This window comes from Epinephelus moara, chromosome 23 (genome assembly GCF_006386435.1).
Source record: "Epinephelus moara isolate mb chromosome 23, YSFRI_EMoa_1.0, whole genome shotgun sequence".
NCBI classification, from domain to species: Eukaryota; Metazoa; Chordata; class Actinopteri; order Perciformes; family Serranidae; genus Epinephelus; species Epinephelus moara.
Window position 1 is genome coordinate 30,642,246 of NC_065528.1, and position 18,565 is coordinate 30,660,810.

Here is an 18,565-nt window from a genome sequence, read left to right on the forward strand (position 1 = left end):
AGGTAAGACAACACGTTTACATGTGGTTTTCTATATGTTCTCTGACATTTATCCTAACGATATGAGGCGGTCTTTGTGGAAAAAAAGCTTGTTTAGTGGACTAACTTTGCACTTGAAGGTTGCCCGTTCACTTATGTTTTAACAGGTCTGACGCTACTATGCGCCCCGGCTGTATCTAGGCTAACTATTATTTTTATGTCACTAGTCACTTGAAACAAATTTAGGATGATAGGAGACAGGTTGAAATAAACCGAAATTTCCCTTTAACAAGAAACAGCCCAGAAATCACCATCTTCAAACACACCGGACTCCATTTAAATAAACAGTTATTTTATCATCATTAAACACACTTCATTCAAAGTCGGCAGAAGCAAAATAAAACTCACAAAAACCAGCTTAGTTCGTCTTTCCAATGTTCCAACAATCACCAACTCTGGTTTGGTTGAAATTAACCCTTAATTCACCCAGTTAGATGTGAAAATGTGCTGCCTCTATACACACTAAAATGAGTGTATTTTTAAATGGAGTCTGGTGTGTTTGGCGATACTGATTTGTTTCTTGTTAATAGAGAAGGATCTTTAGGCCAAAACACACTGGCTGCGAACGGCATGTGTCAAAAAATGCACCCCTGTTATTTTCAATGTACAACCCCACACTGGCGGCTAGACGCACATTGGCGCCCCTGGACAAGCCACCCCACTTCAATTTACGCCACTAGCCTCGCCACCACCGAAATTAAATTCACTTTTCCGCCACAAGCTCTCTTGCTTGTACATACAGCCTCCTGCAGCAGCTCTTTTTCTCTGCTCCTATGGCAGCTCAACTCCTCGCCTCACCACTTTGTCTCGTGTGCGATAAAGAATGGATGAGGAGAGACTCATTAAGGTGGATAAATATCCCGAGCTAAACGACCCACAATCCTGTCATTATAAAGACAATGGCCAAAAAGATGTTGCCTGATGAGTCATAGCTCTTCAGGTGAGAAATCGAACTTTTATTAATGATGTCCACACGTGGTTTTAAGCTAACGCAGAGTGGAAGAGGTGCAGATCTTTCAGTAAAAGTTGTAATAACGTGGTTGTGTGTTCTGCCGAAATGACTTGTGCATATGATACATCCTAGCTCATAGCTCCTCTATCCTCAAATGCATTTTAGGAACTAAGACTTCCTTCGAGGTGGCACACTGAGATTGATATCAGGGTCAAAAGGCAGGCGGACAGAGGAAAGAGGAGACAAGGAGGCACAGAAAAGAGAACTGAGAGTAAATCTAGAGACTGTGTTTGATTGACACTTTCCTCACTCCCCACCCAGTCATGGTTCGGGCTGTTACGGCGGAACAACTTGCAATTTTACGGTTTTTATTAGCTGTGCTCCGTTCAGCCACGGCAGCATGACTCTTGTTATGTATGGAAACCTTCTTAGATGGAGTGCAGGCAGGATATGACGAGACGTGTCAGCTGATTGTTAAACAGGAAGTAGAGATGCTCGGTCTGGTTGTTCTGGTGCGAACCTGAGTGTGATTGCTGTGCTCACACCTGCCCAAAGGAACCGCACTTAGGGGGCAAACGAACTTGAGTTCGATTGAACTGGACCAAACAGGGCAGGTGTGAAAGCACCCTCAGAGATTCCAGTTTTCGTCATGATGATGGAGCTCCTCAGTGTTTGGAAGCCATCACTTTAAAACTGAGTTTTATGTGTTAAAGACAGTTTGGTGACCTACATGGAATAAATTGTATAAATTTTTTTTACCCGGTGATATTCTGTCAGTCGTGACTAATTTCCCCTCTTATCTCCACGCCTTTAACTAGTAGAGGCTGGTGTGAAACTCTCGGTGGTAAATTAACACTGATAGTGGAAGTGGGGGGCTCAGGGTTTAGTGAAGTGACACCCTGCGCCGCCTTTCACGCTGGGGGTCGTAGAAGAAAACACTAAGCTGGGAGTTATCAAAGCTAACACACAGGCAGGCACTGCAGCATCTGAATCACAACACCAAATCACGTTGCTGGCGCTAGGCTAGGGGCCAACTATTCAACAGCCGTGGCACCCAGAGGACACCGCAGGAACTCAGATCCATTACGCTCCCAGCCCCATCAAAGGGACTCTGGGATTCGGATGCCAAATCTGCTCCAGATGCTCACTGTTGGATTTCACTAAGATGCACTGCAGGGCAAGTGTCATCAGGGCCGATGTCTGCGATACGGGCAACAAAGCCACCACCAGTCCGCCTCGTTCACACTGGGTTGATTTGTGCCATGAACACAACGGAGAGGACAACAAAGCAGATGTAAACAATGGCGCTCTCAGCTCGTTTCTGGACAAATAAATACAAAACGAAATGAACAGATGAGCAAAGCTGGAGGCAGAAGGTCCAAACATGTGCACCTGGAGCAACTGGAGGCTGAAAGCTGCACAGGCTCACCTGTGGATAATGTGTATTAACCAAGTTAACAAGGACTGAATGTGTTTGTTAAATGCAAGATAAACTCAGATGCTAAGCCGAGACGATGCCTGTGGTTTTGTAGTTGCCTGTTTTTCCTTCAACTTGTAAATGGTCAAGACATTTTCTTAACCCTGCTCCTGCTGGTGTTCCAGACCGCCTTCTTCCACCCACAGCAAAGTTTAAATGAGCAGTGTGTAACATTTAGGGGGATTTAGTGGCGTCAGGCAGCGAGTCTGCAGATTGATTCCCTTCAGTGTCCATGGTTTCTACCAGGAGCCAAATTATCCGCAGAGGTCTCTTCCTCTCCAGCGTTAAAAAGATGCAGTGTGATCCAATCTCTCAAACCACTTTCCGAGGTGGTGTAGGACGCCTTTGACCACATATCTCTTGCAGGGTAAACACCAATGCGTCTCCGATAAGGACTACGTCGTCAGTCCAGGATGTAGTGGTTGTGTTGGTGACAGTGCGCTAAAAGCTCTATATCTTGCCCACTTTATGTCAAGATGGATGACGTGTTGTGTGACCATCCCTCACTTTGCCCCACGGAAGGAGACGGGTTGAACTCCGCTGACTGTGTGGACGACGTAATAACTTGCGTGAGGCAGTGACGAAATCTGAACACAAGTGGTCAGCTGGAGATGCATGAGAGGCCCAGGGGTGAACAGTGATGTGTCTGGATCACTCAAACACATGTTAGTACCAGGTGTAAATGGGCTCTTTGTGTTAACACGTTGGGCCTCTGCAGAATGACAACTTGAGGGAGCAAACAAGCAGCTGTACAGTCCAAGATCGATGCTGCGCTTAAGGTCACGCCATCACTTAAAACACAGGTTTCCATTGCTCCTGATGATGCATCACGAATCTCAGGGCCTCCTGTTTGTTCCTCCGGTTGACTAATTCAACAGCGCACCCTCCATATTTCATGGCTGGCTCACAGAGTCTCTATCCGTCCCTCCTCTTCAGTCTTGTTTTTAGATTTCCCTGTGGCTGTACGGTAATAATGTCAAAAGTGTCATGAGTCCGTACTGTGACTTCTCCAGTGTTTGACAGTAATGAAATAGCAGCTGCTGTGTATATGAGGAGAATAGAAGAGTCCCACCTCTGTGTCTGGCCTAAATATCCTCCTGCTGGTTTTCGCCTGACTGTGCAGGTTTGCGTGCTGACTGAGAATGACCCACAACTGCGGTGATTCAGCCCCACTCTGCAGGGATTACACACAGATTAAAGAAGAGGCAAAAAACGCTCTCTCCGTCCTTCCCTTTCTACTTTCTTCTCTGTGTTTGTGTATGTCCGTGGATCTGAGTGCACGTACAGTACTGTGTGTGTGATGTGGGTGATTGCATGAGTAAGCAACTTGGTGCAGGGCGAGGTTAATCCGGGGCTAAATTTGGAGGGAAAAATAGTTTTTCAGTAGCCTGATAATCAGAGTGAATTACCAGTTCATTTTCTCACATGATGTTCATGTAACTCATTTTATGTTTTAAAAGCAGAGTTTTTTTTGCTCTAACCAATCAGGGGAAAAGCCATCAATGAGCACAACAGACGTTTTTAAAGCACTAAAGAAACTGGACATGTAGCCAGGATTTAATTTCTGGGGTAACGCCATCTGTAACTTGTTTCAGCAGCAATAAAACGTTTAAAAGATGATTTCAACAGCTGTCTCCAGGAGAAAATGTTGGCATTGCACGTTTCTGCAAACCACAGATACTTTACTTTTCTCATATGTATCATTTCAAGATTTCTTCATACTATATGAGCTGACTTTGTCCTGGGGAGGTGGATGGCGTGACTCCTAGGCGAGATGCCTGCGGAGTCTCGTAAGTGCTAATATCGTAGGCAACTGGACTTGCTTGCGTTTCTTGAAGACGTTTCGCCTCTCGTCCAAGAAGTTTCTTCAGTTCTAAATGACTGGTACGAAGTAGAACTGAAGAAGCTTCTTGGATGCTTCTTCAAGAAACGCAAGCAAGTCCAGTTGCCTACGATATTAGCACTTACGATTATCATGACCTGGATGACTGAGAATCTTCACCGACAAGTTATTGCAAGCAACTTTTTAGCCATTAAACATGGGTGTTTTTAGCAACCTGTTGCTGTGTTTCCAGCCGAAACAGCTGTTGGGATAGAGCCATACAGAGCAATTGATCTTTTACTGAGAGATTGCCACAATTTCTGCCATGAAACATGGTAGTCCTTTAGTGAGACGTTGCTGCGTTTTCTGCTGGGATAGTGCCATGAAAAGCAAATGTTTTTTACCAAGACCCATTTCCTGTTAGGGTAGTGCCACAAAAAGTGCAGCTTTTACTGAGAAATTGCTGTGTTTCCTGCCAATATAGTGCAATCGAAAGACTTTTATTTTATTTTATTTATTGATTTTTTAACTATGGCATTGTTGCATTTCCAGCCGAAATAGTGCCACAAAAAGTGGTATTTTTTGACCAAGATAACGCTTCATTTTCTTCCAGGATAGTGCCACCGAGAGCTGTTTTTGGTTTGTTTTTACTAAGACATCATTGCATTTCCTGCCAAAATAGTGTCATAAAAATGGTTGTTTTTGCAGAGGCATTGCTGCATTCCCTGGCGAGATAGTGCCACAAAAAGCAGTTGTTTTTTACTGAGACATTGCCACATTTTCTGCCGGGTTACTGCCACAGAGTGCAGTAGTTTTTTGTGAGACATCACTAAATTTCCTGTCAGGATAGTCCCTAAAAGCGAATGTTTTTAACCAAGACATTGTCGCATTTCCTGCCAAGATAGTGCCATAAATCTTTACCTAAACATTGCTGCTTTCCTGCCAGCATAATGCCATTGAGGTAAGTGTTTCCCTTCTGGGACATCGTTGCGTTTCCTGCCAGAAAAGTGCCACAAAAATGGTTGTTTTTCACAGAGACATCACTGCATGTCCTGTCAGGATATGGCCACGAAAAGCGGCTATATTTTACTGAGGCATCACCATGCATTTCAGACAACCAGACATTTCCCGCTGTGACAGTGCCGTGAAAATCTGTTTTTAATAAGACATTGCTGCCTTTCCTGCTGAGATTGCATCACCAAAACCAGGTATTTTTAGCCAAAACATGATGTTTTCCTCACCATAACCGAGCTGTTTATGTGCCGAGATAAAACCACACAGTAACCACAGTGTTGTTAAAATGTAAAGTTTCCAAGTTTCTGCTCCATAACAACAAATGTAACGTATCCGTGGTTTGCAGAAACGTTTATTCTGGCGATTAGGTTGGTTCAGTGTGGAGCAGGTGCTCACAGCTCGACCACACACTGAAACACAGTCATTTAAAAAGCTGTTGAAACACTGCTCTTGTGTTGCCGAGACGTCTCACTCTTCAGCCAGTGTTGTCGGGTTTGAACCTGAACGTCCAGATGTCTTTTCAACTGCAAAGCACTAAATCAGTGGGAGTTACTCAGAAGCTGGTCTTTGATTTAGTGACAGACTGGATAACCCTCGTGGGTGTGAAGTGGTGAGTGAATGAGTGAGGGAACGTGAGCAGTGAATTAATTCTTTAGTGAATGAGTGAGTAAAGCAACTGTTCGCAGATTACTCAAGGATTAATGAAGAGGCAGCGTCTCTCTTCGCCACCTTTGTCTTTATGTGTGTGTGTGCGTGCGTCGCTATGTGCGCGCTCACTTCCTCGAGGCTCAAGTCATCAGCGCTGAAACAAATCCAAAAGCATTCTTTCCCTCTGCGCTCGGATGTTTGGTCCTTAGCATTCACTCAGCGTCTGCCAGTGTCGACAGGTGATGCCAAGCAGATGAATAGAGAAAATGCTCTTTGTTGCTCCTTATGCTCATCCCCCCTCTCTCTGCTTCTTTCTCTCCCCAGGCTGCTGTTTTGTCACGTTTTACACAAGGAAAGCTGCCCTTGAAGCCCAGAATGCACTGCATAACATAAAGACCTTAACAGGGGTGAGTGTGTGTCCTGGTTTCTCCTCTGCCTACTTTCTCCTCTAATCACACACTTACAGCAGCACCCTGAGGCGGCCCCGCCCCGACCTGTGTGTGTCTCCGTGTGTGTGAGGACACTGGTGTGTGTGTGTGTGTGTGTGTGTGTTGCACTGCTGACACAGTGCATTTGCAAGCGTGCGAGTGACCAAGTGACTCAAAGTGTGAGCAGGTGAGCAACCGACTGTCAGCGCAAACAAAGGAGATGATAAGTGAAGAGAGAGTCCGCTCTGGAGTTTTGTTTGCATTGTGTTGGCTTTTTCTCACTGAGAACATTATTTAGAATGAATGGCTGAATTCCATTTAGCTGCTTCAGATTCAGGGGCTTGTCATTGTGCTTGCAGGCTCACTGTCTCACTGTCATGGTTTACAGGGACACTTGAATAGAACAGGGCCATTGTTAATGTTTGCTTTTCCTTATCATAGTGTGTGTGTCCCTCAGATCTAACAGACATGTTAAGTACATTTGCTAACGCCTAGATTTTTGATTTTAAAAATATTGTTAAACTAGTCCATACCCATTGAGTGCACAGTTGCCCACATACAGTTTCACATGGTGTGTGTTTGGGATACAGGTCATAGGAAAATGCAGATTAAATAGTCAACTGAACCCATTAAGAAGAGCAATGTATTCAGACAGAGTTCTTGTGAAGTTGAGTGCGATTGCTTTATTGAAAGTACAGTAGTACCATTGCCAATAGTGGGATAGTTAGTGGGCTAAAACTGTACATTAGTAGAGGTAAAAACATTGGTCCACAGGGGGAGCCACAGCGATCGGTCACATTTTAGCCATTTTTAAGCATTTTTCTGTTGTTATAGCGCCACCCAGTTGCCAATTAGAGTTAAATTTCTCCAGTCACCTTGAGGCGTCCTGTTCTACATATCTACCAAGTTTAGTAAAAATCCATATGGCGGTTAGGCCTAGATAAGAAATGAGCTCTCTAGCGCCCCCATTTTGTTTGATGGGGTCAATAATGGAGGGGTCCCCTCAGATTATGTGTGGTCATATGCCTACAAAGTTGCGTGGTGATGGGTGAAACCCTTGAGATGTTATACACCTTTATGTGATGAGCCACGCCCTCCGCAATATTCATTGCCTTATAGAAGCTCAGTTTTAGTAAGTTTTCCAACTTTTGCCAAGAGGGAACTTTAGATATTGGTCCCTAGATTATGTTCACCCAGTTTCATGCAGATCGCTCAAACTTCCTAGGAAGAGATCCATTTGAAGTGTTTTTAAAAAAATTCAAAATGGCGAAAAATCTATATAAGCGGAAGTTATGGGTTCTTGAGGCAAATGTGTTCCTCATGAGGAGAGGCATCTCTGTGCAAAGTTTCATGTCTCTACGACATACGGGGCATGAGATATACCCATTCAAAGTTTGACAATCGGTTGCTATAGCGCCCCCCTTTGGCCAATTGATGTAATATTGCTTCATTGGCATCCTCCCATGACCCTCTACCACTGTGCCATTGTGACTTTGATGTCTGAGATTGACGCACAGAGACAACTCTCACGGCGGTATGATTCACACCAGGCGTGTCAGTTTTCGAAGCAGCGGGCAACAACCAAAGTCGCCAAATACCGCCACTTTGTCAGTGGATGTCAGTGTCAGACAGGGACAGTGAGAGACATATGACACACACTGGTCGGCGGCAGTTTGTAACGCTGCTGACAAGTAGCCACTAGACACTTACAGAAAAAACAAAGAAATTTACTTAAACAGCAAAACATTCTCTCTTGTCTCTCGACCTCATCACATATCGACGTTTGGTCATGGACTTTCCGTGAGAAAGGTACCCTGGGTGTGTTGGTTGTTGACGTCCTGGGACACCGTGTCAACTTCAGCCTGTTACATGCATTGTCTTCTTTCAAAATACGCTTCTGTTTTCACAGGAAACAACAAACAACAAATGCATGTGGTTACCTTCAGGTAATGGTTGAGTTTAAGAAAAAAAAAAACAGGGTTTGGCTTTACAATCTTACCTGAAGCGAACACCAGCCTCCAGGGTGAAAGTCGGATGTTGTTGGATCCATCCACGAAGTCATTCTGTTTTTGGGTTGTCTGTCCATCCATCTGTCCCATCCTCTTGGACGTGTTATCTCAAGAACACCTGGAGGGAAATAATTTAAATTTTGGCACAAACGTCCACTTGGACTCAAGGCAAACCTGATTAGATTTTGGTGGTCAAAAGTCTGGAAAACTCAGGAATTTATACGCTAATTATGACAAAATCTCACAGAAGTGTTTACTAAAATAAAATGATGACATTTTAAATCCAAAAGGTCAAAGGTCAGCTTCACTGTGACCTCATAATGTTCTGCCAAAACACTTTTCAGTCCATTATTCTACATTATATCTCAGGAACAGAATGGGAGACATTTGGTTAGACGCTGAACTGGTGACTCTAATCTTGGGTGTACATCTTGAAACTGTGCTGATTGTGTCGATGTCCGATGCTGCTGGGTGCTGTGTGTCTTTGCAGCAACATCCATATTTGAAGCATTGTCTGCTGTCATGGCTTCATGTGAGTCTGGACAGTCACGGATGTAACTGTAACTTGAGTGCTTGGTGACTGCGTACAACCGTACAGTGGTAAAATCAGCATATCCGATAATTTGATGTGCAGCTGATGAGTTCAGCCAAAAGGAAGAATCCAGAAGGTATGTTAGCCATAGCAGCAAAAAAAGCACTGAATGCATTTATTGATTTTCAGAGGAATCATATTGTGATGATGTAATCATAGTGTGTTATAGATTTACAGATTCAATCACAGCTCTACAGCACTACTAAAGATCAGAAGCACTTATGAAGCAGGTGTTTGCTCGCTTGCATCTAGTTCCTGCGTATCTTGATACTGGCGCGTTACCCTGACTACAAAGGTGTGTGTTGATGCCTTTCTTTCACGCCGTCTGTTCTGTTCTCCCGTATGGTTCCCTCCTGCGGCCCAGGAGAGCGATAGAGGAAGTGGGCCCGAGTTTGCTCGCGCTCCCGCTCTCTTAGCCCTGGGTGGATATTTAGAGGCCCCCAGATCCCTTCTGCCGGGGCTATTGGCTGCTTCCCCGCCTCTCCTCTTGGCTGCGCCGGCTAACTGGAATCTCATCAGTTGAGCGCCTGCACTCGCTGGCTTCTGTCGGTTGGATCAGCGGATAGCCCTCCTGGGCAGGACGGGGTGGATACTGCGAATCCCACGAGAGCCGTACGCGGGATTTGTGCTCGGGTTCCCAATTCGGAGTCAAGCTTGTTGTTTTGCACAGAGTCACCGTGTTAATTGCTCGTGGAATAAGTATGTTAAATTTGGTCCGTTCTCCTGTGCCGTGAGAGTTAGTCACTTATCCCTTGTTGGAGGTGTGAAACAGCCCTGGGGAGGACACATACTGCAGCAGTTTCAGGATTATAGGAACATGAAATCGCCTTCTTCTACACCATAACACCCTCCCTGTTCTGTCTGGTCATCCCTCCTCCTCGCTCGCTGCTCTCTCCTGCGGCATCTCTATCTGCTTCTTGTGTTCAGAGCTGTTTGAAGTCAGATACAAACACATTTGGATTGTAGCTGCTTGCAAGGGCATTAGTTTGGTTTCAGGAGTGAAAGGGGAGGATGGAGTAAAGTCAAGGGTTCGCCAACCTTCAACAAATTCAGTTTAATTAATTAAATTTAAAACAGTTTTCCACCCCTGTGTAATATCTTCATGTCTTCCTCTCAGCCAGTCCCCAACCCACTGTTTGTGGTGTGAAAGGCAAGACCTGAGGTTGTGGCTGAAATCAAGGAATATGATTTTAAAAAATGAAACTACAGAGGAACAAATTGCAGGTCCTGGCTGTGAGATTAAATGTTTGACTGGGAGCACTGGAGATTTTAGTCTCCACTAAACTCATTTTTGTTCTTGGCAGTGCAGAAAAGCTTGTGAGAGCAGGGAAAATTAAAACCGTCCATCGAAAGCCCGGACGACATTGATCAACAGCACAATATGGACGCAATTAAACCTACATCATATTCATCACGTCAGAGATGGACGACACTGACTGGCCCACATCCGATTTTTAATAAACGTCCAGTATTGACACGCGGATATGGTTTTAATATACAGGGACATGAGGAGGACCAATAAATGCAGTAGACTCTCACACTGAATCATTATTGGCATAATGACGGATCATTAAGAGGCTTGTTTATGATGTTTTAAGAGGGTTTTTAAACTGGCGCCACCCATGGGTGGATTATGAGACAAGGGGCTTCCTTTTAGTCGTGTGTCATTGTCGTCGTTTTGTGTCTCTTTGAGGTCATTTTATGTGTGTTTTGGGCATTTTGTGTGTCTGTGAGGATATTTTCTATCTTCTTTTGGTAATTTTGTGTCTCTCTTCGGTTGTTTTGCTGCTTTTTGAAAAAAAAAAAGTTTCTTTTTGTGCTCGTTTTATGTCTTATTTCATCATTCTGTGTGTCTTTGAAGTAATTTTGTGTTTTTTCGTGGTAATTTTGTGTCTCTTTCTGGTTATTTTGCTCCTTTTTGGGTAATTTTATGTCTTTTTTTTGGTTGTTTTTTGTGTCTTTGTAGTCATTAGGTGTCTCTTTGAGGTGATCTGTGTCTTTGGAGTTGTTTTGTTGTCTCTTTGAATTCATCTTTGGGTGTTTTTTTGTCATTTTGTGTGTCTTAAAGGTCATTTAATATCTTTTCTTTTGGTCATATGTTTGTCTGTGTAGTCATTTTGTGTCTCTTTCAGGTAATTTTGTGTATCCTTGTGGTTGTTTTGGCCGTTTTTGTAGTTATTTTGTGTCTTTTTCATCATTTTTTGTGTCTTTTGATCGTTTTAAAGTAATTTTGGGAGGTTTTTTTGTAATTTGGTGTCTCTTTATAATCATTTTGTGTCACTTTGTGGTTGTTTTGCCCCTTTTTTCAGTTAATTTGTGTCCTTTTTTGGTCATTATATGTCTGTAGTTGTTTTGTGCCTCTTTGGGGTAATTTTGCATCTTTTTTTGGTAATGTTGTGTCTCTTTGTGGTTGTTTTGCCCCTTTTCGTAGTCATTTTGTGTCTCTTTTGGGTGTTGTGTGTCTCTTTGTGGTAATTTCTTGTCTCTTTGAGGTAATTGGTGTCTTTAAGGGCGTTTTTTGTGTCTCTGAAGTATATTTGTGTCTTTGTTTGGTCTCTTTAGGGTCATGTTGTCTTTTATGATTATTCTGTAGTTCTGTCGTTTGTAGTTATTTTGTGTCTCTTTGCAGTTCCTTTGCATCTTTCTGTCGTCATTTTGAGTCTCTTCCTGGTCAGTAGATCTCTTCAAGTAACATTTTTAGATGAAGCCCCGCTCAGTAATCCATCCATGGCTCCACCTCGGTTTCAAATAAAAAGGTCAGAAAAAGGTGAGGGGAAGGAGTCAGCCAGAGGGACAGGGAGAAAAAAAAACGATGATGAGGATGGCGAATTAATTGCTGAACGAGGCCAGTCAAGACAAAAGGCAGAGCTGACGGAGAGAGAGAGAGAAATTGAACGGGAGGTGAGCGCAGTGATGGGCAGATGGACAGGAAAAAGGTGGAGTAGAGCACTCCAGCACGCTCGAGGGCAAAGCAATAAATGGGCCGCAGTTAAAAACCAATACCTGCTTATTAACTCCCCCACTCTCCTGGCTTGTAAAAAGCCAGCAGAACAATGTTTGTATTGGCACTCTTCCCCTCCCTCACTCTATCTCTCCCTCCAAACCCAAGGCCCTAACACGGAGAGATGCAATCAGAGTGGAAAGCTGGACGGGGGCCAAATTGGAGAAAAGGGCACCGGTATTGGCAGCGCCAGCCGGCAGCCATGTTGGTTTAAGGCAGGAGCAGTTGAGCGGCTGCCATTTTTTTTGGAGGGCATTAAGTGAAGAGGTCTGTGGTTAATGTGATAAATCTCTCCCCGCATGGCGCTCGGAGAGGCGACCGCGAGAGTGAAGGATTGAGGTTCAGGGTGACACACAGGAGGAGAAAATCAGCAGCAGCTTGTGTTGGTTCTCCGCCAGCTCCCGTCCTCTTCACATCTCCCTCCATCAGCCGTCTCTGCTGAAGATGTGTCAGCGATCTGACAGCGCACGTATACCGAATGTATGCATATGTGATGTAATGCATGCAGAGAGTGTAAATCCGTGTCAGCTCCACACCTGTCTGTCATACTTCAGTGATGAAGTAATGTTTCCACAGCGTATATGCAGGTCAGAGCAGGAAGCGGTGCTGCTTTACTTCTTGTTTGCAGTTTTTACAGATTTACATCAAAGTCTGTCTGGATTTATTTACAAGGAGTCGATTGGTCCCGTCACACCCAGAAATTTTTGTGTCTCCTGCTGTAAGAAGACAATGTGATCACTGTAGTTTCCAGTAAACAATGTCATCGTGTGATGCACAGGAAAGCTGTGGGTTGTAGAAGAATTTTGGGAAGCTGGCAAAAGTAAACAAACTGTCATTACTGTCATGGCAGCTAACTTGTAACCCAGCGCTGGAGGGCTGTTGTGTGTCAAAGGGTTTCATTTTTAGCTACTTTTGCAGAGAAATACATCCGTCCAACCAAGATTTAATGTGTTAATTCATGAGCTGTTGTTTCCAGTCTTTATGCTAAGCTAAGCTAACTGGTTGCTGGAGGTAGCTTTGTATTGACCAGACATGAGAGCCGTGTTCATCTTCCCATCTTATTGAAGGCAGATCATCAAAATATGCACTTCTGCACAACAGGGGCTGGTTGCACAAAGTACTTTAAGTTTTCTCCTTAAGCATGACCTTAAGGTTCAGTTTTCCCTTAGCTGAGGATAAGTGCTAACTGTTTAGTTTCATAAATACGGTTAAAAGGTTAAAATGTAAATTTCATGTGATTGAGTTGATGATTGAGGTTTGCTGCTACGGTGGAATTGTGGGACAGTGTATAGCGTGGTGTTGAGAGAGAATGTCTTGCTAGGCTCGACTTTTTGTTGTACAAGTCTGAGGCCGACGTGGGTGGTCGGACAGACAGTCGGAAAGATGATTAAAGGCCTTAAAGAGCTCTGGGAAACTTTTTTCATGACAAGCAGCCAGCGAGGTATTTTATTTTGTTTCTCATGACCGCGCTGACTGCCGTTTTGTTTTCTTTTCTGTCATGTCACACTTCATGCACTGTATTGACGCCTCCTCTGTTATGTCTGTTCTTAAAAATAGTTTTCACGGCGTTACAAGGAATAGATGCTTCAGAGAGACAGTAGTGCTCGAATAAATGCCAGACCACCGCCTGCACGTCAAAGTATCCTTGGGCAAGATACTGAACCCCAAATTGCTCCGAATGGCTGTTCCATCAGTGTGTGAGTGCAAGTGAATGGTTACTGAGTAGCAGGTGGCACCATGTACGGTAGCCTCGGCCACCAGTGTGAATGGGTGACTGTGACATGTAGTGTTCAAGCGCTTTGAGTGGTCAGAAGACTAGAAAGGTGCTCTACAAGTGCAGTTCATTTACCATTCACCATTTCATTAGCTACCTTTTAGTCCTGCATGGGTCCAGTTTTGCAAACCTGCACCCGCCCACACCGGCAAAGATTAATACTGGAACCGATCCATCATCCTCCAATATCTCCAAGTCAAATCCTGTACCACCTCGACCCTCTACTATATGTCCTGTAACCAGAACCGTGATTAAACACACTGTGTTGCCCTTACATTTTCTTGCCCAGTCAGCTCCTACTTGGTGTTGATGTAATGCAAAGTGGCAAAAAGATATGTGATTCTGCAGTTATCATCTGTCTATATCCTCTTCCTGCCTGTTCATTTTTACCCATGCCCGAATCAGTTGAGGGTTGCCTGGTGGGTACCTGACCTGGGTCAGGACTCTGCTCTAGCATTGCAAGAAAACACAACCATGTCTCGGCAGGTGTACTGATCAGGACTCAAGGAAGTGCAGTGTAGAGTGTGAAGCTGTGTAGATGAGAGCTTTTTGAGAAATCTGCAAGCAGCAACACTTGAGGTCAAGCCGTCGGCACGTTTTGAACAGGCACTGCAGTATTTCTATGGATGGCCATCAGAAAGGACAGCGAGCTCGGAATATTATTATAGAGTGCAACTTGTTCTCTGCACACATGACAATGAAGCTCTTTTGACGTCTGAAACGTAGCCCAGTTTTAGGAGATACCCGCACGTCTTTTAACCTACAAATCACCAAAACCCAGGCTTGCTGAGCTGAGCTGTTATCAGCTGCTCCAGCAATAAACTTCAACAGTGAAGAGAAATGAAAAAGCAGCATCCACAGACCTCTGCTTCATGAGCTAATTTCTGTCACCTAGATGAAAACCTCATGCTCCATCCAAAATCCCTACATCTCTGCTGGCCCCAAAGAATTTAAAGTTTGAGGAAATGTTGTATTTCATACGATGATATTGGGATTAATCATTATAAACTGTCACTGTCACATTGATTCTGTGTAGGTCGGTTGAAATATGTGATATGTTTTGTTTTTTTTTGCTTTTTGTTCTTAAAATCCAGTGTCAGACAATAGTTTTTCATCCTTGAGACAATTCCACTGCTGCCTGTCATTGATCCATTTCAGTCAGGCAAAAACATTTCGTTTCCATTTGCAGTATTATATTTGGTGGTATGGCTCTGTTCTGGCACCTCTCTGCCTTTCCTAGGCCTATGCAGAAAGTCTCTTCCATGCGCCTTTGCTGAAAGCCAAAGGTGGAGAGAGCAAACCTCTGCCCTTCCATGTGCCTACATGGAAAACCAAAGGCGGAGAGAGCAAACCTCTGCCCTTCCGTGCGCCCACATGGAAAGCCAAAGGCGGAGAGAGCAAACCTCTGCCCTTCCGTGCGCCTACATGGAAAGCCAAAGGTGGAGAGAGCAAACCTCTCTGCCCTTCCATGCACCTACATGGAGAGCAGCAGCAAAGACCTCCCTAGGAACAGAACAGAGCAGCATCAAAGACAAACAGAGATGACATTGATAAGTCAGACTCATCATGAAAAGGAGGAGCAATTTCAAACACAAGTACACAAATCAGCTTCACTATAACTCGCAGCATTCACAGACAAACACTTGTTTTTATCCGGACACATTCACATCACGTCGTTGCAGCACGCAACACATCCGTCAGCAGGTGGATTCATCTGTAGAAGTAAAAGGAAAGAGAATAATTTTGCAGGTTTTTTTTTTTTTCGGTAAAAAACAAAAATAATGAGTCATCTGTATGACATACACATGGAGTCGTTCCAGTGAAGCAAAAGAACAACAGCTTTCACTGAAGTTGCTTCTAATGACCTGCTAATGAAGCTCTGGGGGGGTGGAGACGATGTGTGTGTGTGTGTGTGTGTGTGTGTGTTGCCTGGAGAGCCGCGTGTTCATCTCTCCAGCTCTAATAGCACTGGTGAGGTCTAAAATACGCTTCTCTTCACACACACTCGCACACACACTCACACAACCCCCACTGTAACCCATCTATCGGCGAAAAACATGCCCTGTACCCCTGGAGCGATTTAAAGCCATAAGACCCGACCCCTGCTGCACGGACTGATCCACACACCCCTGCATGACTCTTCAACACACACTTACAGTACACACACACACACTTTTATGTGCACACGAGCATATGCCCCTGCACAGTCTGAGTTTATTACATTACATTTTTTCTCTTTTCACCCACTCGGAGACACACCCACCCTCCTCGCTAACACACGCTGAGACACACACACGCAGCAACAACAACACGCGGCGAGTTAAAGCCTGTCAGCCAGCCTGTCAGACAAGGTTGTTTGAGATTTTCCACTAAATTGAACTCTTTCATTAGTGGCTGACAGATGTCTAAATGCCCGGTGTCTCCCCTCTTTCTCCCCCCGACGCCCGCCAACAGGGCCCCGGGGCCGCTGTTCTCCGTCTGAAGCCGGGTGGAGGAAGGAGGGGATGGAGAGATGGAAGGATGAAGGGAGGAGAGGGGGGAAGCTAATCTAGGACGTGTCCTCTGGAGCGCCCTCCAGCTCGGAGAAGTTGGGTCCTTTATCCTGGTTTTCTTTTCTCTTCCTCCCTCCCTCTACCTCTTGCCCTCTCTCCATCTCGACCCTCTCTTTCCTCTTTTGTCCTGTTGAATCTCTCCTCTCCATCGTTCTCCCTCTCCATCTCTCTTTCTCTTTGTGAGAAAGGATGAAAAGCTCTTTGATTCACAGTTTCTCTCAAGGATATTTCATTCTGACAGTAGGGCTGAAGGGAGGGGAGGAAGAGGAGGGAGCGAGGAGGGTGATCGGGGTGTGAGGAGGGTGCAGGGGGGAGGCGGGGTGGTTTGAGAGGGGGGCTTCAGACGCGATCAGTGGAGCCCCGTCCTCCATGTGGGCGGATCAGAGCGTTTGTCGAGCGCCAAGCTTGATAAGAAGCGTGGGGCTCATTAAAAGCTACTGTCGCACTGAGACCACACACACACACACACACACACACACACTCAGGTCCCCACCTCCCTTACCTTTCTGCTGGCAAGATAATTAGTGACGCTCGGCTGCCAGAATACAGGCGCAAGGTTGTGTGTGCTCGTGCAACCAAAGGCACATCAAAGGCCCTCATCAAAGCAAGTGTGATCTCCAGCAAGGTTAAGGTTTAAAAGGAGCAATTTACAATCCAAAGACATAAGTCATTTAATCGGTCATTTATGATTTCAAGTCGGTGGACAGGGCTGCAGATAGAAGCGCGGACTGTAAGTGATAATGTGTATTATCATTTTCAATGATGTGAGAAATCTTATTCTTTCATGCAAAAGCCCCTGTGGTCTTCAGAGTCCGACTGTTCCAGTCTTTGAAGGGAACTTGTGTGCTTGCTTGAGAAATAATGGACTGTGAGACTGCGGCTAGTCTCACACTGCAGGCCTCAGTGTGTACGGTGACCCCGATACATGTTTTATTTGACCGATGACATTCAGATTTGAAAGTTAACCGTATCTGGTCACGTTGTACTGAATTAGCACATTTGGAAGTTCGTTCCAGTTTCATTTTTGTAAGGATCCACTTTATAACACGGTTTTGGCTTTGCAAGGTGCTGATATGTTGTATCTGTATTTTTATTAACCACAGTGGATCATTTGTTGATGCTTTACTGAACAATATGGTCCTGGACGAGGGTATGCATCATTGCAACTTAAAAATTGTTCTTAGTATTAACTTATTTTTGATCTATAAAGCATTAATAATTTTTTTTTATTAAAGGGACAGTTCATATTCTTCCTCTTACCTGTAGTGTATTTATCCGTCTAGATTGTTTTGGTGTGAGTTGCAGAGTGTTGGAGATATCGCCCATCGAGATGTCTGCCTTCTCTCTGACATAATGGAACTAGATGGCAGTCAGCTTGAGGTGCGCAAAGCATACATTTGAAAACCTCAACATCAGTGTCTGGTTACTCAAGATAATCCACAGACCTTGTTGTGAGCAGTTTCATGTAGGAACTCTTTTCTTTTTACCGAACTACACCCACCAACTGCACCTCTGTGAAGAAAGAAGCACGCAGAAACTGCTAGCTCACCTAGCATCACTGAGCTAGCTAACATTACAGCCCAGCTGAGGAGGACGCCATTAAAGGAAATGGCCACTTTAGAATGAAAATACCGACAGTACTTGAACAAAAAACCAAGGAAGTCTTGCTGCTTGTAAAAAATGCAGACAACCAAGGAAAAAGGAACCCTGAAGAAGACTTTGGTCGATATGCGTAGGTCTGTCTTGTTACCTTTGCTCAAATAAAAGTTACTTTATATATTTTTACCTGAAGACGGAGTGCCTCAGCTTTTTTTCCTTGGTTGTCTGCATTTTTTACAAACAGCAAGACTTCCTTGGTGTTTTGTTCAATATCCATTCACCTACTTCACTGAAGAGCACCTGTCGAGTCAGAGCCTTGTTTATTCAAGCAGCGCTTCCTTCCTTCTTTCTTTACCGACAGTACTTACTGACCCTCATGCCGACAAGAAGTCCAGTGTAGTTTTTTAATCCACAAAACTCGTTCGGGGTATCGGAGGATAACAGCTAGCCGGGTTTTTCCATACACTTGAAGTGCATGGAACCCACATTTTGAAAATGTAATAAAACGTCAGAAAGGCTTGTACGTTGTAATCCAAGTGCCTTGAGAACTTGAGAACAAGAACGTCTCTGAATGTTCTCGAGTCTCGCGCAAGTTGCCAGGTAACCACGGTGAGAAATGATGCTATGAAAGTGGAGTAAATTATGTCTTTTCAAGTCAG

General features: G+C 44.5%; 2 protein-coding genes across 38 annotated transcripts in view; one reads left to right on the forward strand and one right to left on the reverse strand.

Moving 5' to 3' along the window:
- The window catches only part of celf2 (cugbp, Elav-like family member 2), a 321,704-nt gene that overhangs the window by 210,485 nt on the left and 92,654 nt on the right, over positions 1-18,565 (forward strand). For all 37 annotated transcript variants that reach the window (XM_050036317.1, XM_050036312.1, XM_050036313.1 and 34 more), the window contains one exon: positions 6,276-6,358. In XM_050036317.1, coding sequence (XP_049892274.1) covers positions 6,276-6,358 — 83 coding nt within the window. The remainder of the gene's footprint in view (positions 1-6,275; positions 6,359-18,565) is intronic.
- The window catches only part of abcc9 (ATP-binding cassette, sub-family C (CFTR/MRP), member 9), a 555,625-nt gene that overhangs the window by 149,103 nt on the left and 387,957 nt on the right, over positions 1-18,565 (reverse strand). The window lies entirely within an intron of this gene.